The sequence below is a fragment of the Canis lupus genome, chromosome 4, assembly GCF_011100685.1.
Source record: "Canis lupus familiaris isolate Mischka breed German Shepherd chromosome 4, alternate assembly UU_Cfam_GSD_1.0, whole genome shotgun sequence".
Classification (NCBI taxonomy): Eukaryota; Metazoa; Chordata; class Mammalia; order Carnivora; family Canidae; genus Canis; species Canis lupus.
This window is the reverse complement of record NC_049225.1, coordinates 74,305,205-74,328,115: the sequence shown is the minus strand read 5'-3', so window position 1 is coordinate 74,328,115 and position 22,911 is coordinate 74,305,205. Positions and strand designations below refer to the sequence as shown.

Genomic DNA, 22,911 nt, shown 5'->3' with positions numbered 1-22,911 from the left:
ATGTACAGTTTTCAACAAAAGAGAAACATACAAATAAAATACTCAGAGTAGTTAATAGATATTGCCTCTAAGTGGGCTAGATGTTGGATTCAGCAGACTTCAAAGCAGCTATCATAAATATGTTCAAAGAATTAAAGGAAACTGACCAAAGAGTTAAAAGAAAATACAATTAAAATTGCCTAGCAAATAGGAAGTCTCCATAGAGAAAATAAACTATTTAAGAAAAAAAACAACCAAATGGAATTTGTAGAGTTGTAATATACAGTAACTGAATGAAAATTCATCAAGTGGTCTCAACATCAGATTTGAGATGACAGAGGAGAGAATGAGATAGCTCAAAGGTAGGACACTAGAAATGATCCAGACCAAAGAACAAAAGAGAAAGGTATTGAAGGAAAATGAACAAAGCGTAAGAGATCTGTGGGACAACAGCTGGTGTACCAACATACCTGCAACAGGAGCTCCAGAAGGGTAGAAGGCAGAATGAAGCAGCAAATTATCTAAAGAAATAATGGCCCCAAACTTCCCATGTTTATTATCTACAGATCCAAAACTCTCAATGCCAAATAAGATAAGCACAAGGAGAACCACAACTAGGCACAAATTACTGAATGACAAAAAGAGAATCTTGAAAGCAGCAATGGAAAAACAATTATGTAGAGGGGAACAATATGATTAATGGCTGGTTTTTTATCAGAACAATGGAGTCTAGAAGTAGTGGAAAAACATATTCAAAATGTTGGAATAAAATTCAACTAAGAATTTTTTTTATTTTTTTAAATTTATCTTATTATTATTTTTTTCAACTAAGAATTTATATTCAGGAAAACTATCCTTTGAAAATGAGGGTGAGGGGCACCTAACTGGCTCAGTCAGAAGAGCATGTTACTCTTGATCTCGGAGTTGTGAGTTTGAGCCCTATGTAAGGTGTAGAGATTGCCTAAATGAGGAATACTTTTTAAAAAAGAAAAGAAAATGAAGGTGAGATAGACATTCCCTGACAGACAAGATTTGTTGGTAGTAGTCCTGACCTAAAATAAATACTAAAGAAAGCCCTTAGGCTGAAAGAAAATGGGAGCACACAGACACTCATCCACAGAAAAGATTGAAGAGAATTGGAACTGAGGATAGGTATAATGGACTATATACACAAATATGCATCAACTTGTAAATGGATCAACAATATGTATCTACTCAGAAGGAAGAATGAAGTACTAATTTCATGCACATAGATGAGCCTCAAAAACAGCATGATGCATGAAAGAATCACAAAAGACTACTATGTTGTATGAATCCAATTATATGAAATTTCTAGAAGAGGCAAAAGACATAGAGATCAAACGAAGGTCAGTTATTACCTGAGACAGGGTGAGAGGAGGCACTGATTGCCACCAGCCATGGAGAAACATTTTGGGGTTGGTGGATATCTTCTAAAACTGGATTTTGATCGTGATTACATAACTGTAAATTTACTAAAACTTCATCAGACTGTGTAATTGCATGGTTGAATGTGTGGTATGCCAATTATACCTAATACAGTGGTAAAAAATGTTAACAGTGCCTGTTTCTGAGTAGTGTGAATGGAGACAATTTTCATTTTCTTTTTGCTTCTATTGCATTTTCTAGACTGATTACCTAAACATCTATTATGGTTGGAATAAAAGACAACATTAAAAGTAAATTTTTAAACAATAACAACTATATTTAAAATACTTTTGAAGCAAAAACTCTCCCTCGACACACATAGACACCCCACACACACACACACACACCTAGCAGGAATCCCAGTAAACAATACTCTATCAGAGTGTAATTTAGCTAAGTATATACTCTTTTATCGCACTTGGGAATTTAATATGGTAGTTATTTTGGGTCTTAGGATAAGGGTGTTCAGATGTGACTTTCTTTTCCTACAGAAAAATCCATCAACAGAATAACATTACATCAGCTGATGCCATGCCACCAAATTATACTCAGACTTTTTGAGGGTCCTTATGAGACCTGCAATAGAACAGGCAATGAATTTAAGTATGAAATGTCTTAATTGAGCCAAAGCTGATATTAGCTACTTGTAAAGGCTAGCAGCCTGCCTTAAATGTTCCCCTTTTTTTTGCAGATGCTGTTGAGATATATTTTATAAAGAGTATCAGTGCATATCAAGCAACACTGGGCCCAGCAGATTATGAAACACTGACAACTATTGAAGAATTTTGCAAATGGCTTGTCCAAAATGGCGAAAAACAGGTAAATATGAAAAAGTAAATCAACAAGAGGCAGTGTGATCTTTGGCAAGATCCTTAGCCTTCATAGTGTTCATTTATATATGTAAATATATATATATAATTTATATTATGACTGTTCAGACATGGCTTTATTTTCCTACAGAAAAATCCATACCTTTCATCAACTGATGAAACTGATACCATCAAATTATATCTCAGACTTTTTGAGATTCCTTATGAGACCTGCAATGAGAACAGGCAATGAATATATATATATATATATATATTCATTATTATACATTAACTATCATTAATTATATATATATGAATAACTATAATTATTGAACTTAAGCTTGGAATTTTACTCTTCACAGAACCACATTACTTAGGTGACACACCACAACTGCCTGACCTGGTGGGTTGCGTCAGTGTGATGTAGAACATCTCCTCCATAGAATAATGGAATAAAACTGACATGCTCCTTCAGAATTGCCAGAATGATTTTAAAACACTTTTCTTTAATTCATTCCCTAGGAGGCTTACAGACTGCTAAAGGCTTCACTGAAGTCTCAAGTCATCAGTTATGGTGACTGCAGTGAAAAAGTGGCCGAAACTTTTTACAACATGGGCAGGATCTGCTTCGCCAAAGGAGAGCTCAGAAAGGCCATTCAGCTGTTACAGAAGGTGAATGCTGGCAGCCTTTTACATGTTCTCCTGGGCCTGTAAGCACAATGTGAAGAGTAATACGTGTGGTGTGGGGGGATTATTTTCCCTTTCTTTCCCTCCTCTCCCCTTCCGCTCCCCTCTCCTCCCGTCCCCTTTCCTCCTGTCCTCTCTCCTCCCCTCCCCTCCCTTTTGCTTCCCTCTCCTTCTTTCCTTCCTTCGCTTTTTCCTTACTTTACTATTCCTTTTGATTTTTTAAGTAAAGCAAAAATTCCATTTCTTAGATGTGCTGAGGGAGAACATGATACAGAGACTTTTGTTGTGTCCATGCTGGGCCAGCCTCTTAAAAGAGTAACAACATCACAATGTTGGAATCTAGGTATGGCAGTGGCAGAGTATGAAAGCACCCAACGTTGGGCGGTCAAGAACACCTTGTGTAAACCATTCTTGCCCAAATACTGATACCTTCCCAGGGGGCTCAGACAACCCTGGACGTTCACATCCTGTAGTAGGATCTGGCAAGAGGTGAGACCAAACCACGGTTCAGCTAGTCAGTATTCTGACAGACCAAGGCTAAAGACAAGGTCAGATCGGTAGGGATGTCTCTACATAAAATCTAAGTTTATTCAATGTCAGAGAAAAAGTTGGTGAAGCTCAACCAATACTCATGTGAGCAGAGGGAGGAGTCGAAAGCAATCCACATGTGTACATCGGCAAACAACAGGTTTGGAGAGATTTTATCTCATTTCAGGTTAACTAAATGTAATCAGGAAATAAGTATGAAGATAGTAAATAATGGGAGAAAGGGGGCCTTATTTTGAAGATTCTGAGAAAAAGAAAACCTTATGAAATAAGTTACAGGGATCAGAAGACTGTCTTCAAGGGAAGCATGAACATAGGGATGGGAGCAGAAAAACCTATAAGGACAGAAAACTTTACAGTGAAAGAATGACTATCTGAGTCCAAAAGATGAGATGAGATTCAAGAGTGAAATAATGGATTTCAGAGAAACAACAAATCCAATAGAATTCAAAGCTACGTGGAAAATAGGGAAGACTGTCTTAATGTGTCACAGTGATGGTGAGCACATCTCCCAAATCTAAAATCGCAACAGAGTCAATAAAAATCAAAACAAAAATGAAACAGACTAACAAAATCAGATTCCTGAGCCTCACCTCAGACCATTACATCACAAGTTCTAAGAGGTGTGTTTAGAATCTGTGCTTTTAATACTTCTAGAGATATAATATCCTGTCAGTTTAAAGAATCAAAGATTGATAATGCAGATTTGAAAAGCTGTCCTGCAATGCAGAGAGAAGGGAAAGAGGGAGGCAAAGTAGAGATTTACCTGAAGAATTGTGTGTATTCCTGAAAAAGAACTAGAATACTTGGAATAGAAACAGTAATCAAAGAAGTCATTGAGAGCAACTTTTCTGAAATGAAAAACAACAACAACAACAAAACCAACCCAGCATACATATTGTACACAAGATGAAAAGCGAGCCCAATCTAGATTTTACCTGGCCATGGATGTCTGATGGCACAGCTACATCTTCCATTTGGAATAGTGATTCAACTTGGGGATTTAGGATTCTGTAAGGTAGGTAGGGGCTGCAGCTTTGCTATCAGCTTTTATCCTTAGGGCTTTAGACACATCAATGTCCCAGCCCAGAAAGGAGGTGGGAACTAGAAGGGCATGCTGACAGTCAGGCTGTCGTTTTGAGGTTGGAACACCTTCCTCATGCTGGGTATCCATCAGTGGGATGCTGGAAGTTTCTGAATTAGCCTAAGTTAATAGATGCTGTTCTGGGGATTGGAAACTACTCCCGGAGCTAAAAAGAAGGCAAGAAATCTCACCAAAAGTTGATGCTGTGAGGAAACTCCTTTGGCAGATAGAATAGAGCATAAAGGGGGTGACACTTTTGGCTAACTTTTTTCTTGGGCAGTTCACGTTTCATGTTAAAAGGAATCAAAGTTAAATGTAGTAGGGTGGAGGTGAGAAAAGACAAACCTTAAAAATTATAATCTTGTGATGGAATAATTTTTATTTGCATACCATAAACTATACATATTTTGAAGTGTACAGTTTGATCAGTTTTGACATCTTGACCCATGAAACTATTACCACAATCAAGATCATGAATATATCAGTCACCCCCAAAAGTTTCCCCATGTCCCTTTGTAATTATTCAGTTCCACCCCTCCCCCAAAGCCACCCCCAGGCAATAACTGGTTTGCTTTGTCACTGTAGACACATTAGCATTTTCTACGATTTTATATAAGTAGAATCCTATAGTTAAATCATTCTTTCACCATAATTATTTTGAGACTTATCCATATTATTGTGTGTATCCATGGTTTACTCTTACTGCTGAGTACTACACTATGTGGACAACATGATTTTTTTTTATCCATTCACCTGATGATGAACATTTGACTGTTTCCAGTTTGAATTTATTATGGATAAAACTATGAATATTCATGTACAAATGTTTGTATGGAGATACACTTTCTTCTCTTGGCTCGGTCCTTAGGAGTACAATGGCTAAGTAATATGATGGGTGTATGTTTACCTTTACACAAAACTGCCAAAATTTTGGAAAATAGTTGCATCATGTATTCCTCCCAGCAGGGTCTGAGAATTCAGTTTCTCCACATCTTTGTCAGGAGTTTACGTGGCCAGTGCTTTTAATTGTAGCCACCCTAATAAGTATGGAGTGGTGTCTCATTGTGTTTTCTAAGATATTTTTTAAGGTATTTATTTATTTATTTGAGAGAGAGAGAGCGAGCAAGAGCACAAGTCAGGAGAGAGACAGAGGAAGAGAGAGAATCCCAAGCAGACTCTGTGCTGAGTACAGAGCCCACACAGAACTCAGTCTCATGATCCATGAGATCAAGACCTGAGCCAAAATCACAAGTTGGATATTTAACCTACTGTGCCACTCAGGCGCCCCTCATTGTGGTTTTGTGTTTATCTTGTGTATCTTTCCTTGTATTTATTTCTAATTTTATCTTCTTGGGTGAAGTGTTGATCCAAATCTGCTCATTTTTCATTAGTTCTTTGCTTTCTTATGATTGACTTTTAAAAGTTCTTCATATACCCTAACCATGCTGTGTCCAATGCCTGTGGACTTGTATATGACTCTTTTAATATTGTAAAGATGCTGATATACAATTTTTTGTGTGTTTATATGAACACATGTTCCTAGTTCAAGTCCTAAATGATGATATAAAGCGAAAAAAAATTAGAGTTCTTCATATATTCTAGGTACAAGTTCTTTATCAGATATGATTTGGAAATATTTTCTCTCAGTCTGCAGTTTGTCTTTTCATTTGCTTAACAAATGTCTTTTGAAGAGCATAAATTTTAAAATTTAATGAAGTTCAGTTTATCATTTTGTTCTTTTATGGGTTATGCTTTTGATGTTTTATGTAGGAAATCTTTGCCTAAAAAAGTCACAAAGATTTTTCTTCTTTGTTTTCTTTTGGATTTTTTTATAGTTTTAGATTTAATATTTAGGTCTATGATCCACTTGAGTCAGTTTTCCTCTATGGTACTAGGACTGGATCTCAGTGAAATTAATTAATTAATTTTGCATATGGATATCCGGTTCTAGCATTATTTTTATTGAAAAGACATTCTTTTCTCTACTTTATTATCTTTGTACCTTTGTCAAAAATCAGTTTGTGGGGCACCTGGGTGGCTCAGTGGTTGAGCGTCTGCCTTTGGCTCAGGTCATGATCTGGGAGTCGTGGGATAGAGTCCCAGGAGGGAGCCTGCTTTTCCCCTCTGCCTATGTCTCTGATTCTCTATGTCTCTCATGAATAAAAAATAAAATAAAATAATATAAAGTCTTAAAAAAATCTGTGTGTGTGTATGTATATGTGGATTTATTTATGGACTCTTTTCTATCCCACTGATTGTTTTTTCTTTTTAAAGTAGGCTCTACATCCAACATAGGGCTTGAACTCATGACCCTGAGTTCAAGAGATGCATGCTCTACCAAATGAGGAAGCCAGGCACCCCCTGTTTTTCTATCTTGATGCCAATACCTTGCTGTCTTGATTATTGTAGCTTTAAAACAGGTCCTGAAATTAGGTAGTGTTAGTTTTCCAACTTTGTCCTTCTTTTTTAGTGTTATTCTGAGTATTCTAGGTTCTTTGCATTTCCATAGGAATTTTAGAATCGCCATGTCAGTTTCTCCAAAAACACAGGTTGGGATTTGGATTGAATTCCACTGAATGTATAGATCAGCTTGGGAAGAATTAACATCTTAACGGTCTTGAGCTTTTTACTCATAAACACATGGTGTTCTTCTATTTATAGATCATCTAATTTCTCCCAATATTTTTTATAGTTTTCAATGTACAGATCTTCTGCATCTTTTCTTAGTTTTATTCATACTGACTTCATATTTTTGATGCTATTTTAAATGTATCATATACGGATTTCAATTTCTGATTATTGATGCTAGTATAGAAATAAAAGGGATTTATTAATATAATAATTTTGTGTCCATAACTTTGCTAAACTCACTTGTTCTAGTAGCTGTTCATAGATTCATCAGATTTTCTACATAGATGATCTTGTCATCTGCAAATAAAGTTTTACTTCTTTCATTCTGATTTGGATGCCTTTTATTTCTTGTCACATTGGCTAGAACATCTAGTACAATGTTGTATAGAATTAGTGAGAACAGGCAACCTTGTCTAATTCCTGTTTTCAGGGGGAAATAATTTAGTCTTTCATCAATTAAGTTTGATGTTATCTGTAGATTTTTTAAAAAATATTTTATTTATTTATTCATAGAGACACAGGCAGAGGGAGAAGCAGGCTCCATGCAGGGAGCCCAACGTGGGACTCGATCCCGGGTCTCCAGGATCACACCCCGGGCTGCAGGTGGCGCTAAACCTCTGCACCACCGGGGCTGCCAAGCTGTAGATTTTTTAATAGATGCTTTCTTAGGTTGAGGAGATTCCCTTTTACTCCTGGTTTGCTAAGGAGTTATTGTTGCTTTTAAATCAGGAATAGTTGTTGGATTTTATAAAATTGGGTTTTGGTATTATAAAAATTATTTTTCTGTACCTACTGCTATAATCCATGATTTTTAAGATTTTATTTATTTATTCATGAGAGACACAGAGAAAGGCAGAGACATAGGCAGAGGAAGAAGTAGGCTCCCTGCAGGGAGCCCGATGTGGGACTTGATCCTGGGACCCCGGGATCATGACCTGAGTCAAAGGCAGATGCTCAACCACTGAGCCACCCAGACACTTCAATCCATGATTTTTTGGGTCTATAATTCCTATCCCTGTGCTTTCAAGTTCATTGATTTTTTTTTTTTCTCCAATGTCAATCTCTTAACCCCATCTAGTGTATTCTTCCTTCAGATATTTTCATCTCCAGAAATTTGATTTGGGTCTTTAAAAAAAAATGTTTTTCATGTCCTCAATTTTTTAAGCACATGAAATAAAGTTACAGTAATGGTCTTAATATGCTTTTCTGCTAATTCTAGTATCAAACCAGTTTGGGGTTGGTTTTTATTGATTTATCTCATATGGATCATACTTTTCTTATATGGATCATACTTTTCTTCTTTACATGCCTGGCAACCTTTGGATGCTAGACATTGTATATTTTGTGTTATTGGGTGTTGGATATTTTTGTATTCCTATAAGTATTTTGAACTTTGTTCTGGATGTCAGTTATGGTTTGGTCCTTTTAGGTCTTGCCTTTTAAGACTCAGTAGATGAGACTAGAGCAGCATTTAGTCAAGGGCTAATTATCCGTGATTACTGAGGCAAAAAGCCTTCTGAGTACACCACCCAATGGTCCCCCCAAAATGAGGCTTTCTAGATTAGCTGGTTGGAACAGGCACTGTACCTAGCCCTGTGTAAGTGCCCAGTCCTGTTCCTGCCAGCCCCTTCAGTTGATGCTTTCCCCAGCTTTGGGCAGTTTTCTCACACAGATGTGCTAATTAGTACTCTGCTGAATAATTAAAGGAGACCCACTGCAGATATTTCTGGATCTTTTTCTGTGCAGCTGTCTCCTCTCTTTTACTCTGCTCTGAGAATCTCCTGGGACTCTCAGCTCTTTTTCCTCAATTCAGGGAGTCTGCTGAGCTTCAAGTTGTTCCTTTCCCTACATCATGGCCTGGAAATGCTCCTAAAGCAATAATCTGGGGGCAGTCATAGGATTTATATCACTTGTTGCCCTCTCTCAGGGACACTGCTCTTTGTTGGCTGATGTTCAGCGTCTTAAAGATTGTTACATATGTGTTTTCCTTCCTTCCTTCCTTCCTTCCTTCCTTCCTTCCTTCCTTCCTTCCTTTCCTCCTCCTCCTCCTCCTCCTCCTCCTCCTCCTCCTCCTCCTCCTCCTCCTCCTCCTCCTCCTCCTCCTTCTTCTTCTTCTTCTTCTTCTTCTTCTTCTTCTTCTTCTTCTTCTTCTTCTTCTCCTCCTCCTTCTTCTTCTCTTCTTTTCTTCTTCGTTCTTCTTCTTCTTCTTTCTTCTTATCTTCTTCTTCTTCTTTCTTCTTCTTTCATTCTTCTTCTCTCTTTCTTCTTCTTTCTTTCTTCCTTCTTCCTTCTTCTTTCCTTTTTCTCTCTTCTTCTTTTTCTTTCTTCTTTACTTCTTTGTCTCTTTCATTTCTTTCTTCTTTCTTTCTGTCTCTTCTTTCATACTTCTTTCTTTTTCTTTTTTCTTGTGCTTCTGTCTTTCTTCCTCTTTCCCTCTTTCTCTGCTTCTTGTTCTTCCCTTCTATCTTTCTTTCTTTTCTTATCTTGTCTTCTTCTTCTTCTTCTTCTCTTTGCTTCTTCCTTTCTTCTTGTCTTGCTGCTGTTCTTTCTTGTTCTCTTCTTTGGTCTGCTTCTTGCCTTCTTCTTCTTTTCTTCTTTCTGGCTTGCTTTTCTGTCTCTTCTTCTTCTTCGTTCTTCTCCTTCTTCTTCTTCTTCTTCTTCTTTCTTTCTTCTTTTCTTTCTCTTCTCTTCTTTTCTTTCTCTTCTTCTTCTTCTCTTCTTCTTTCTTCTTTCTTCTCTTTTCTTTCTTCTTCTTCCTTCTTCTTCTTCTCTTTTGTTCTTCTTCTTCTTTCTTCTTCTTCTTTCTTCTTTTTCTTCTTCTCTTCTTTTCTTCTTTCTTCTTTTTCTCTTCTTCTTCTTCTTCTCTTCTTTTCTTCTTCTTCTTCTTCTCTTCTTTTCTTCTTCTTCTCTTCTTTTCTTCTTCTTCTTCTTTCTTCTTCTTCTTTCTTCTTCTTCTCTTCTCTTCTTCTTCTTCTTCTTCTTCTTCTTCACTGTTTCAAGTGCAAGGGTAAATCTGATCCCTATTATTCCACCTTGATTGGAAAGAGAGGTCAGGAATACAATTTTAAATGGAAAACTACCTAAGAGTAAAGTGATACAGCATATTTAGGATCCGTACACCAATTTCATTTATGTCCATCCATTTGGTCATAGCTATTTGGAAAATCCTCATGGCAGCCACTCCTGCAGCTATGTTTTGTCCCTGTTACTTGGGTGATCCATAGCCATATACAGCAGTGGTAGGTGCAATGAAATGGAATGATACACATAGACCCATGGGGGGTGTCCAGAGCCTTCAATTCAAGCTCCTTTGGGCACCTGGGTGGCTCAGTGGTTGAGCATCTGCTTTTGGCTCAGGTCATGATCCTGGGGTCCTGGGATCAAGTCCCACATTGGGCTCCCCACAGGAAGTCTGCTCCTCCCTCTGCCTGTGTCTGCCTCTCTCTGTGTCTCTCATGAATAAATAAAATCCTTAAAAAAAATTCAGGCTCCTTTTCCTTCTTGGTTGGGAACCAGGAGGAGATTCAGAAATTTGAAATGTAAACTCATGATATCTCAATTCCACTAGTGTTCTCCTGAGTTTGGTTTATAATGATGGGGCTTGCTATCTGATTCTCTTTAACTTATGTTTTTCAACTTACCTACAGTGTCTGATGATTCAAATCTTTTTATATGGAAGTGAGCACAGTAAAAGCAGAGACACAAAAGACCTCCTTACCTTGTTGCAGAGGTGAGTTCTGGCTCTGGTCATCAACCAGGTCATCTGTGTGGGTATGTGGATAGCATGGCCTTGCCCAGATTCTTTCAGCTAGGGGTGATCACCTCTGTTATTCTTGCTATTAAGGCAGAATGCCAACCTCTGCTATGGTTTTGGCCAAATCCTGTGGTGGTAACTAATTGATTTCTAGTAGTGTCTCAGAAACCAATGTTCTGAGGGTCTTCTGCAATAATATTTACTATTTATCATATCTCTTTCAATGCTGAACATTGGAACCAAATCCTACAAGAGAGTTTCTCAGCTGACAGCCTGTGACAGATCCAATATGGATTTCTATAAAGTAAATGGATACATTAAACTTGTTTTTTTCTTGCTGCATATATACAATCTTGGTCCTTCAATATAAGGCAAGATTTTGGGGTGGGGGACAGGATTTAATCTCCAACGTTAGTAATAAAAGAGTGTTTTGCACAGACTTGCCCCTTATTTATCTTTGGCATATCGTTGCTTTTTGTTCATCTCAGAATCATGTTGACCTTGAAATATTCTCTTCTAAGAAAGAAGAGAATTAAAATTTGTTGGGTGTATACTAAGCGCCTATGACTGAGCTAGGTCCTAGCTGTGAAGTATTTAATCCTCAAAAATCTCCAATACAATAGCTCTCATTTGATGGAAGGGAGTCCAATGTTCTGCAAAGGAACTTGCCTAAATATACTTCATCTTGGAGTAAGTGGTGGCTCAAGCAAGTATGACTCTAAAGGCCATGTGCTTTTCTCCTTAAAGCCTCTAATAAGCCTCTAATTCTCCTGCTTCATCAGTATCCAGAAGGAGGTTCTCTAGCCTCTCTAGTAATGCCCATGTGAGGATGGTGTATAGGGAACTTTGCCCCCTACCTGCTAATGTGTATGAAAGTATATTTTCCTGGTCAAGAACTATATATAGGGACCCCTGGGTGGCTTAGCAGTTTAGCACCTGCCTTCAATCCAGGGTGTGATCCTGGAGTCCTAGGATCAAATCCCACATCAGGCTTCCTGCATAGAGCCTGCTTCTCCCTCTGTGTCTCTGTCTCTCTCTCTCTCCCTCTGTCTCTCATAATTAATAAATAAAATGTTTTTAAAAAGAGGGGGAAGGGACAGAGGGAGAGGGAGAGAGAGAATCCCAAGTGGGATCCACACCCAGCACAGAGCCTGAGTTGGGGCTTGATCTCACTCCCCTGAGATCATGACCTAAGCTGAAATCAAGGGTCAGGTGCTTAACCTATTGAGCCACCCAGGTGCCCCCATAACAATATTAATAATATTGTGTAATTGTATAATAATACTGTACTGTAAAATACATATACTATTTCTAACCCACAAATAATCCTATTAGGGAGGTGTTTTTATCTCCCATGTGCAAGTGATAAAACAATCAGAAAGCTTGAATATTTTGTTTTAAATCACCTAGCTGGTAAGTATAGTGAGACTTAAACCCACATCTATCATATTTCAAAAATGCACTTCTTTTTTACTATGGAATGGGGATTCTCACTTTGATGAATTTGAGAATACATATGGAGACACCCGCTTAGCAGGGGAGCCTCTGGAGGTGCATTTTACATATGGAGGCACTGAGGGCTGATATTTTTTTTTTTTTTTTGAGGGCTGATATTTACAGAGGTGGAGCTGGAATTTGAAACTAGGTCTTTCTAACTCCAGATGTGGTCTTTGTAGGCAGTGTAGCCCACACTCTGAAGGCAGACTATCTGAATTTAAAACTCAGGTTCCAATCTCAGTTCCCTGACGTAGGCGAACCTTTCTTGGCCTTTATTTGTTTAAGAAAATAACAGTACCTTGCTCAAAAGGTAGGTTTTCTGAGAATAAGATTATATATAATACAGCATGCCTAGATCAAGTCCTGGCAGGTCTTGAATGCTCGGTGAATGTTGGAATAATCATAATGATGATAATGTTAATCTTTCTGAGATGCTGGAGGTAATAGGTCTGAATGTTTAAATGAGAAGCTTTTGTGTAGCATGCAACTATTATTATTTTATTTTACAAATAATGAGTAAAGAGCATACCTGACTGGATTCATCCCTGTTAGCTTAACCTGCCTTTGTCACTTACTAAGTATGTGGCCTTGGGAAAATCATTTAACCATCTTGAACTTTGGTTTCTCCATCATTAAAATAGATAATAGTATACCACATAAAGTTGTTGTGGGTTTTAAATAAAATAATGTCTAGGACATGCATAGGATCAAGCCTGGAAGACTGTGTGCTCGCTCAGTCAGTGTTTGCAACACAGCCTTCACTCCCCCTTCTCCCTCAAACCTGGAGCTAAAGTTCTACTCAGCTTGTATTTAAAAAGAGAAATTAGGGAGCAGCTGGAGTGAATGTACTTCCTTGGTAGCCTGTGGTTTTCCTTCCCCGTCTTTCACCGTTCCTTGTTTCTTGTCCATGGTTTGAAAAGAATCAGAGGAAGAGCAGAAATTAGGAGGGGCTGGTATAACCTAATTCAGACCCCAGGTAGTATGAATTTCTTTAGGCACGTGGAGACTAATTCTCTCTGTAAATGACAATGAGCCCAGGACCTGCCAAGAAAATCGAGATAAAGAGGAACAGTCTTTTGGAGGACTCTGCTGCAGGAGAAGTTGAGTCAGTAGAGGTTTTTCTTCCACCAAAACAAGCCCATATCTCATTCCTCAAGAAGTGCTGAGCAAAGCCATAGGAGTAGCTGCCAAAGCCCAGATGTAAAAAAAAAAAAAATTAAAAAACCAGTACAAGAATTGTTCTCTTTGCTTGAGCATCTCACTGGAATGATCAATCCCAGATGTCCTGGAACTCGGCGAGTTTTCCAATGAGCTCTTGTGCTTTTTACCCCACCTCCTATGGAAACCCAGTGACAACATCACTGGACATTCATTGCCAGGAGCCCCAATTCTTGGCTTTTAAAGCCTCTGCAAAGAAGTGAAAGCAGAAATGGCCCCTTGATTTCAAGGAGTTGATTGTAAGGTTAGATGACAGTTGCAATTCTCAAGTCAGATTTTAGTGTATTGAAAAGGCACAGAAAATCTCAGATTTTGGAGTAAACTTGTACCTAAATCACAAATGTACTTCAGTTTTAATTACTTACATATCAGGCTCCTTCTAAGTACTAAATACTAATATTTTTAAGATAGAGTCCTTTCAGAAAAGCAAACACACATGACTAGATGACTAGTGTAGTAAAGCATTAATAGAAATGTGAACAAAGAGGACAAGTAATAAATTGGGAGACTAGAAATATGGGTGGAAACTGTGTATACACTGGGGGCAGGTCGCTGAGTCTTCAAAGAAAAGTAAGATATCAGCAGGAAGCAGAGAAGCCAGAGGAGGGCATTTCAAGTAGCATGAACAAAAAGCACAGTGGCATGGAGAGAGTTGATATTTCTGAGGAAACACAAGGTACATGAGTAAGAACATGCTGGACATGAGTTTGGAAAGATAAATTAGGGTGAGATTATGGGCTATTTTATGTGCCATGCTAAGGAGTTTAGAACTTAGTAGACAGAAGTATTTTAACAAGATACAACATGATAGATTATTGGCTTTACGACATTAACTCTGACAGCAGTGAGAGGATAGATGGGACGTAGGGTGATTTTAGAAGCAGGGAGATCAGTTAGGAGGCAGATACAACAGTCCAAGGTGGACGTGTTGGGAGCCCTAATTATCTAAAGCCATAATAGGAGGAAAGTGGAGAGGATGGATTGAGAAACAATTTGTGATCTATTCTAATAAGACCTTAGAGCCAATTAGATGTGAGATGTAATAGAGGCAGGAGTCATAGGAGACTTTGAAGTTTCTAGCTTGGACATTTGGGTGAATGGTAGTGCTACTAAATGAAATAGTGTTGACAAGTGGAGATCATCCTGGAGGATGTCTAGAGGGTATGAGGAAGATGATGATTTCTATTTTGGATGTATTAAGTTTGAGGTACCCACAATGCATCCACTAGACAATGTCTAGTAGGCTCAATAGTTCAGGAGCTCAAGGACATAGATTCTGAAGTGAGGGGAATGGATCAAAAACCCGTGAAATATGTATATATGAAATGAAAGGCTTAGGAGAAAACATTTGTACTTATTTTAGAGATAATATATGCAATATTATTTGGAATAAAAACAGGGCTCAAATTTAAGCTTTCTCATTTGCTGTGAGACTTCTTATGTCTTCCTTCCTTCATCTAAAAAAGTGTGAAGGGGCACCTGACTGGCTCAGTTAGTAGAGTATATGACTCTTGATTTAGTGGTTGTGAGCTTGAGTTCCATGTTGGATGTGGAAACTTAAAAATTTTTAAAAATAATCTTAAAAATGTGAATAATAAGAATTCTGTTTTCATTGCTTTACTTAGTATATGGCACTCGTAAGCTTCTGTAACTGTTAATTGTTGTAATTACTATTATTGTGTTATTTGGGAGTCATGCAGACATTTGTCTTCCTTGTAGATTTTATTTTTAAAAATTTATTTATTTACTTATAGAGCATGGGCAAGAGGGGGGACAAGCAGAGAGAGGGACCAGCAGACTCCGTGCTGAGCTGGGAGCCCAATGCAGGGCTCCATCTTATGAACCTGAGATCATGACCTGAGCTGAAATCAAGAGTCAGAGGCTTAACTGACTGAGCCACTCAGGCAACCCTTAGACTTTTTTAAATAATATCAAAACAGTAGAAAAAAACTCAAATGTCCACCGGTAGGAGCACCAGTACACGTTTATGGTCAATATAACGAGTCCATGTTTATAATCGTGTATATGGTCATTCGAAAGCATGAAGTAGAGCTTTGGAGAGTTATAGAGATATATTGCAGATATATTATTAGTGGTAAAACATGAAAAGTACATATTAGTGAGTATCATATATAGTATAACCCATAAATATATATAAATATGTAGTTTGTAAAGGTAACTAACTATCTCTGGGACATAAGATTGTGGAGGGCTTTCAACTTCTATGTTATATATTTGTGCTGTTGACTTTTTTACATAACAAATATGTATTATATCTGTAATAATAAAAAAGATACATTTTTAAAGAGTATGGCATGTGTGTCAAATATTAAGAGACAGTGTAATGTAGTGTTAAGAGAATGTACTATAGTCAGATACCAGCTCTTATTTATTAGCGATCTGACCTCGAACAAGTCACTTTACTCCTCAGTTTCCTTATCTGTAAAAAATCTATAAAATGTGACTAAATTAATGGAAGTAAAACTGCTCAGAAAGAGGCCTGATAGAGGCCTATGTGCTACTTAGAGGTGGTGCTGATGATGACGCTGATGATGATAGGAGGAAGAGGACTACTAAGAAGCCAATATGCTGGCAAATAGAGAATCGCCACTGACATTCGAGCAAGCTGTATTGGTAGAGCAGATTTTTGAGATTACCCCAATAATCCAGCACCTAATTAAACACCTCCCCAAATCAGGAACTCACTCATCACCTGTCGAAGTGGCCCTTTCCTATACTGAACAGTTCTAATTGTTAGAAGAGTATAAGAGTCAAGGTCATGGACATTAGAGTCAGACTGACTTGTGCTGGAATCCAGGCTCTGCCATTTTCTGTGTGTCACGAGGCAAGTTATCCTAAGCCTCGATTTCCTCCAGTGAGGACCAGACTAGTATTTATAATATGGAAACATAATGAAGAACAAATGAGCCTTTTACATAATGCCCTTAGCACAGTGTCTGACTTATGGTCAATAAACACTAGCTCAATAAATAAATATTCAATAAATACTAGCTAGTTTTACAACTCGAACTAGTCATCTAGACATATTGGAAGTATGAGTATGGTGCATCAACTTCATTTTTGTTATTTTTAAACATTTCTAGGACAGCCGCTTGCCAAAGAGCTATTTCGGTTATTTCTTTTGATGGGTCTTCAGATATAGAAGCCAGCAGGAGCAGCAAGGAAAACCATCCTTTTCTCTTCCCAAGAGGGGGGAGAAGGAATGCCCATTGATTAGTGGTCTGCTGTCCCCTCGGTCATGTGAAGACAGAACAGCCTCTTCTGGGCTGAGGGGGTGCTGGGGGGTGGGGGTGGGGCGAAAGCCAAGGGACGTAGGATTGGGAGCAATTCTGGCCAGAGAGGAGTGCGTCAAGGGAGAGGGTAGATGAGGTGCGCGGTCAGCCAGGCCAGGCTTGGGCAGGACCTCAGTGATGAAATTATGCTCCGCTGGCTGGTTTTCCAGATGCGGCCCTCCTGTTCTTTTCCTATCACTTATCAGTGAATATTCCAACGCTGCTTCTACAGAACCAGAGGGGAGAATATTCAGGCAAACCTCGGTGTATGAGTCATGAGAAGCAACTCTGCTCTTGTGTCCTGGTGCCAGGTCAGGGGTTCTACAATCTACAGCCTCTGTCATGTCCACAGAAATGGATTGATAGGAGGATACAGTGTGGAACAGGGCAAGGAGAGCAGACAGTTTTCATCTCGTGGGCCCACTCTATTAGTGGTTTCCTAGAGTGATGCTTGCTTGACATTCCAGGGCATCAAGGGCTTCGTGGAGCTGATTTATTCATATTGTCGTGGAGTCTGGGTGGGGGGAAGGCTGAGCCACTGCCACAGATCTGCTACTTGGGCATAGCGACATGAGCAGTGTACTTTGAGCGGAGGCACCTCATGTGTGAGGCCCCGCTCTGCCATGAAATAGCTACATGACCCTTGGTCGCCTATACATTGTTTCCTCATCTTCACTCATTTCTTCAACAATTATCTCTGTGAGCACCTACTAAATGCTGGGTGCGGTTCAAGAAGTGGGCGCTAATAAAGTTAAACTCGGTCATGACTCTTAAGACAACAATCAAGTAGGAGAGGCAACTAAGAAGAAATGATGAAAAGATGAATGAGTCCTGTAGTAGAAATCTCAGTGCAGTGCAGGTGGGAAGGAGAGACAGTCTAAGAAAGCTGGAAAAAGACTTCACTGAGAGGGTTACATCTGAGTTGTTTTTTGAAGGGCGAGTAACAGTTCATCCAGGTGGAGAAGAGAAACCATTCCAGGAAGAAGGAACTGTCTATGCAAAGGCCCTGAGGTATGACAGAGGACATCGTATCAAAGCAATGGTAAGTTCTTTATGGCTGCCATACACAGTAGCATTTTCTGGAGGGTATTGTAAGGGTTGCTGATTGCAAGGGATGTTGCACTGCCTACATGGAGGAGGGAGAAAGGCTCTGGGCAGATTGGTTTAGAGAAAAATAAAGTAGGATAAATAAAGTGACACACGTTCATTTCCTGGGCTTCTCAGAACTTTCAATATACTAAACTCCCCCATTGGCATGTTGAAAACAAATTAATTTTTTTAAAAAAGACTGTATTCCTATACACCTGAATTCTTTTTGAAATGGTCAGTGATTTAAATTTTGGCAAATAAGAGTCTTTAGAACCACAGTAGAAAAACTAAGAAAGATTTGGTTTTATTTTAAAGCAAGGGGTACTGCAGCGCCTGCTTGAACTGAGGGTACGAGAATGCTTTTATAGTTTGGTAAAGAATCTGGGCCCCACTTCAGGACATAATAAGGTCTGTGAACACGACTATCTCACCAATGAACTATTTTATCTGATCACAGAAACATGACTTCAATACATCCCTGTGAACTAATTTTTCTTTATGATTCATGGCGGCCGGGAGCTAGCTCTGGAGACAGACAAATCTGGGTTCAGACTCCATTACCACCACTTTCTAGCTGCATGTTACCCTGTGTCCTCATCGACAGAATGGAGAGGAGAATAGTACCTGTCCCTTAGTGTTGCTGTGAAAATAAAATGTCTGGAAAGTCATCAGCAGGGTGCCCGGCCCCGTAGCAATCATGTGACAAATAGCAGCTATTTTTATTTTTACTGAAGCGGGGGCTTTGAGTTTCTTACTTTCTAGTTACAACATGGGTGCTTGAAGCAAAAGGAGGTTGGTAACTATTGTTGCTGAAAAGCTACCACCAGGCTGGTGTGGAAAACATTTTGCCGGTTAACATCTCAAAAGTGAGCCGGAGCTTATCAGCGCTTGGAAACAGACAGTGTGACACAATGCCTTAAGCCCAAAGAAGATGATGTACAGGCTGTGGCTGGAAATCAGTGTCCTTTCAGTGACCTGGAGATTTCAGGCAAGGGGAATCCTGCCACCTTGTGGCGGGAGGAGAGTAGGCCCCGGGCAGATTTCTACTCCCTAGCAGAGGTCCTTCAGATTTTTGCCCACCTCTGATTTTATGAGACCCTGGGCAATTGACTTAATTTGTGCCTATTTCTTCTTCAGATTTCAAACCACATTATCTCTTGGTTTACTGAGAAGGAGGTTAAAGTGCCAGATAGCTTTCTGTATTTTATGCAGTCAGTAGTAGACAGAGAATGAATTAGTCTTTAGATGGAACTTGCATATAAAAAAAAGTCTTGTAAAATTTTGGGTCTCATGTTTCTGTGGAACAAATACTTTTTTTCAGGCAAATAGGGGCTATGAAAACCACACTTTGCAGGCTTGAGGTCTAAATAGGAGATGACTGAAGAACACTTAATAGAAACCAGGTTTCTGGACCAGATTTCTTTTGGACCAGATTACTTCTAACTCCAGCCCAACTTCTCCAGTATTAGAAAATCAGAGTATGGGAATCTTAATGGCTGGAAATGGGGAAGATAGATCCTCTTTGTAGCACTTAACAGGGCCTCCAGGCTCTAAAATCTGTGTGTTCATGAGATCACCTGAAAACTATGAACAATGTAAGAGACCCTAAATTTTTCAGCTGTGATTAAAAGCAGTTTTTTTCAGCTGTGATTACAGGCAATCCAGGTATCTAAGACATCCTTGGCTGCCACCTGAATCAAAGGAATTGCTCCCTGCTCTTCAGGGAGAAAAACTAAGACTCTAGAATCATTTTAGAGGCCTATTAGAAGAGTCAGCATTTTTGGGGTGTGGGCACATGGTCAAACAGTTGCCCTCAGACTGAGTTCAGCCAGCTAGCTTAACAAACCAGTGATTTGGAGCTGGCCGAGAAGGCAAGAACGAAGACAAATGCACAAATGGTTTTCTGCTTTCCTTTAGGTCTTCCATTACCAGTAAATTGAAAACCTCCACACAAGATAGCCAACAATAAAGCCGACCTGTTGATAACAAAAATTTTGGATCACAAGACATATTTATCAACTTTGATAGCCATGGGAGATCAAAAGCAGAACTAAGGACTGTAGGAGGGGGGAAAAAAGTCTACTTATCAGCATTACAGGTAAAATACTCAAGGCTCCTTAGAAAGTAGGAATCCTGATCTATAACTTAGGGTGAGGAGGGGGGTTAGAAATCTTTAGACAAACGCTTTTAGTTTCTTAGTGGCTGGGACTCCAATACCTTGCTTAATTCCCTTTTATAACTCAAATTTCATTTCTTTTTCAGTTCTGGCTTTTAAAAGACTCTGCAATATCTAAGTAGTTTATTGGTGAATATTTTAATATAATATTTGGAAGTACTTTTAGTCATAACCTGTTTCAGGTCACTAAAACTGCCTTGTGAAGAAACACTTGATCTGAAAACATTTGCCCTGGTCTCATGCCATGTTGAGTCAGAAAGGACTTTTTGATTCTTACTATAAATGAAGGAGCTAGGGACAAGATAGATTGATTTGTTCAAGGTCAGCCTGGTGATTATGAAGCTGATTTTCTGAATCACAGATGATTACTTCCCATCTCACTATGCTGCCCCCAGCCTCAAAGTGGATTAGAGAGACTTGTTATGGCAGGAATGTTCACCAAGGTTGTTTTAAAAAGAAATCCTGAAAAAATAAAAATAAAAATAAAAATAAAATAAATAAATAAAAAATAAAAAGAAATCCTGACCTTCCCCCTCCTGCAACCCCAAACAAATGTGGATCTAGGAAAAAATGTTGGCAATCTCAAATCATGTCCCTTACTGTCTTCATGTACCCAGGGAGAAAAGAGAAATTAGATTCCTGTGAATTTATAATATAAACTTTTCTTTTCCCTCTTCATCGATTCTCAATTACATCAGCAGAATTAATGGAGTTCCAAGACTGTCTTTGGGCATCCAAGTGCCTTCTAACAACAGCTCTACTTTGTGCTTGTAAGAACCACATTTTGGTTCTTCATTCAAAAAAATTATTTCAGTCCTTTGTTCAGTCTGTACAACTTAATGAGCAACCAGTACCCAAGCAAGGTGTAGTGGGGAGTAGTGTGCTGCTGTGGCCTAAGTACCTATATACGGATTAACCCCCGGCTTGTCTGTAGACCAGTAGTCTTCCTCCTGCAGGTGTCTTCCCCCTTAGCTAATTCCCAGAATATGTTCAGTCTGGGACTCAGGGCCAGGGTCCCAGGATGCAGCCCTGGCTGAAAGCAGCTATATCCCACTGACCTTTTCTGCAGGCTTGTGAACTGGTTGCCCAGTCTGTCATTGCTAATTTGCCCTCTCTGGAGATGGGGCTGCTCTTCTTACCCAGAATATTCTGAACTGACTAAACGAGCCTCAGAAGCATTGCTTCCATTTTCACATATCCAGATGAAAATGGATTTTCAACAACGACTGTGATAAATAAAAAAAACAAAAGTACTGGACAGGACACTAAAATGTTTTAAATTTCCTATTTTGGGAGACCCCAAAAGTCCAAAAGTCTTAAAATCTCTAGACTGACAAACGTGTATCAATGAAGAAAAGCATGAGTGTAACATTAAAATAAAATGTTATGGTGTAATTCCGTTTTTGCATTTGAAATAGGTTTTAAATATTTAAATATTTCTTGTGTTTACCATCAATGCAAAGTTGCTAATAGTCCATTTTGTGAGATTTTGATGTTAAAATGTTTAATGAAATGGTTGTGATAATGAATGGTGGCTAGTTTTAATATCTTCATAGCTGACAAAATAACAAGTTGTTACTTTTGTTGGTTCTAAAAGTTTTAAAAGTTTGGTATCTTGTGAAATTCTCAAGTTTTAAGAAACCACCTTGGAAATAGCCAACTCAGTAAAACCGAATATAAAGTTGCATTCTCTCTTGGAAAACTGTGGATGAGAACTAAATTCATTCAATGGAAACCAGCAATCTGGATAATCCACCCCAATCAAACACTTGATGTTTCTAACAGATCGGAGTCAATAAGGTCATTCACAACTTTCAGATTCTTTTTAAAGTAACTAACAGGCACTGAAAGTTTTGAGGTGGATAAGGGTTAGCTATTTTCCTACAATCTCTGTACCAAATTAGAAAAAAAAAAAAAAAAAACAATCAAGCCCAGATCAAACAGTCCCACAGATTTTATTTTATTTTACTTTATTTTTTTAAAGATTCTATCCATTTGTTCATGAGATACAGAGAGAGAGAGAGGCAGAGACACAGGCAGAGGGAGAAGCAGGCTCCATGCCGGGACGCGGGACTCGATCCCGGGACTCCAGGATCACACCCTGGGCCGAAGGCAGGGGCTAACCCGCTGAGCCACCCAGGGATCCCCCACATAGATTTTAATAAACATTTTTCAGCAAGCATAGTTTATGCAACCTGTTCCTTTAGGTCAGTGAAGTCCTATTTCTCTGTTTTGGTAGCTCACACACCAGTAACCACGAAAGGTCTACTTAAGGCAAATTCCACAATATTCCAGAGGTGAGATTGTCCTAATCCAGTCAGCAACAAGCAACCAGAAGTCCTTGGACAAAATGGCAGGAAGCAAGACCATTTAGGGGTCAAGCCTAGGCACCACGCCTAACTGTACAGGCTACAAGCCTCACTAGATTCTCATGTCCTTCCCATGCAGGCATAGGGAACTACTCTGACGTAATTTAATCATCTCACACAATCTGAATACCTCTAGTTTTGCCCATGAGAGCCACTGTTATTATCTATCATATTGATCAACAAGCTATTAATTTCAAAAGTAAAACCTACTTTAAACATTTAATCTACTAATTATCAGAATCTCTGGTGGTATCTGAGAAGGGATAACACAAATGCCTGGAACAGCTGCCCAAGGCACCTCTGATTAGGGCACCAGCTGTCCACTCCTGGAGC

General features: G+C 38.9%; 2 protein-coding genes across 9 annotated transcripts in view; one reads left to right on the top strand and one right to left on the bottom strand.

The window, feature by feature from the left end:
• TTC23L (tetratricopeptide repeat domain 23 like) overlaps nucleotides 1-22,153 on the top strand; it is a 59,864-nt gene extending 37,711 nt beyond the window's left edge. For 5 of the 6 annotated variants that reach the window (XM_038535361.1, XM_038535364.1, XM_038535365.1 and 2 more), the window contains 5 exons: nucleotides 2,117-2,244; nucleotides 2,757-2,906; nucleotides 10,830-10,912; nucleotides 17,880-17,986; nucleotides 19,951-22,153. In XM_038535361.1, the coding sequence (XP_038391289.1) occupies nucleotides 2,117-2,244; nucleotides 2,757-2,906; nucleotides 10,830-10,912; nucleotides 17,880-17,961 (443 nt within the window). In that variant the 3' untranslated portion in view covers nucleotides 17,962-17,986; nucleotides 19,951-22,153. The remainder of the gene's footprint in view (nucleotides 1-2,116; nucleotides 2,245-2,756; nucleotides 2,907-10,829; nucleotides 10,913-17,879; nucleotides 17,987-19,950) is intronic. The other variant, XR_005358603.1, reaches the window with a different exon arrangement.
• The window catches only part of RAD1 (RAD1 checkpoint DNA exonuclease), a 61,508-nt gene that overhangs the window by 16,037 nt on the left and 22,560 nt on the right, over nucleotides 1-22,911 (bottom strand). Inside the window, exons 7-8 of one of the 3 annotated variants that reach the window (XR_005358604.1) lie at nucleotides 2,398-2,465; nucleotides 1,848-2,001 (exon numbers count right to left, since the gene is read on the bottom strand). The exons of 1 other annotated variant lie outside the window; for it this stretch is intronic. Coding sequence is in view for 1 of the 2 variants with exons in the window: in XM_038535369.1 (XP_038391297.1) it covers nucleotides 20,645-20,671 (27 nt within the window). In the remaining variant the exon portion in view is untranslated. Of the gene's footprint in view, nucleotides 1-1,847; nucleotides 2,002-2,397; nucleotides 2,466-18,733; nucleotides 20,672-22,911 lie in introns of those variants that run through there. One more of the 3 variants, XM_038535369.1, reaches the window with a different exon arrangement.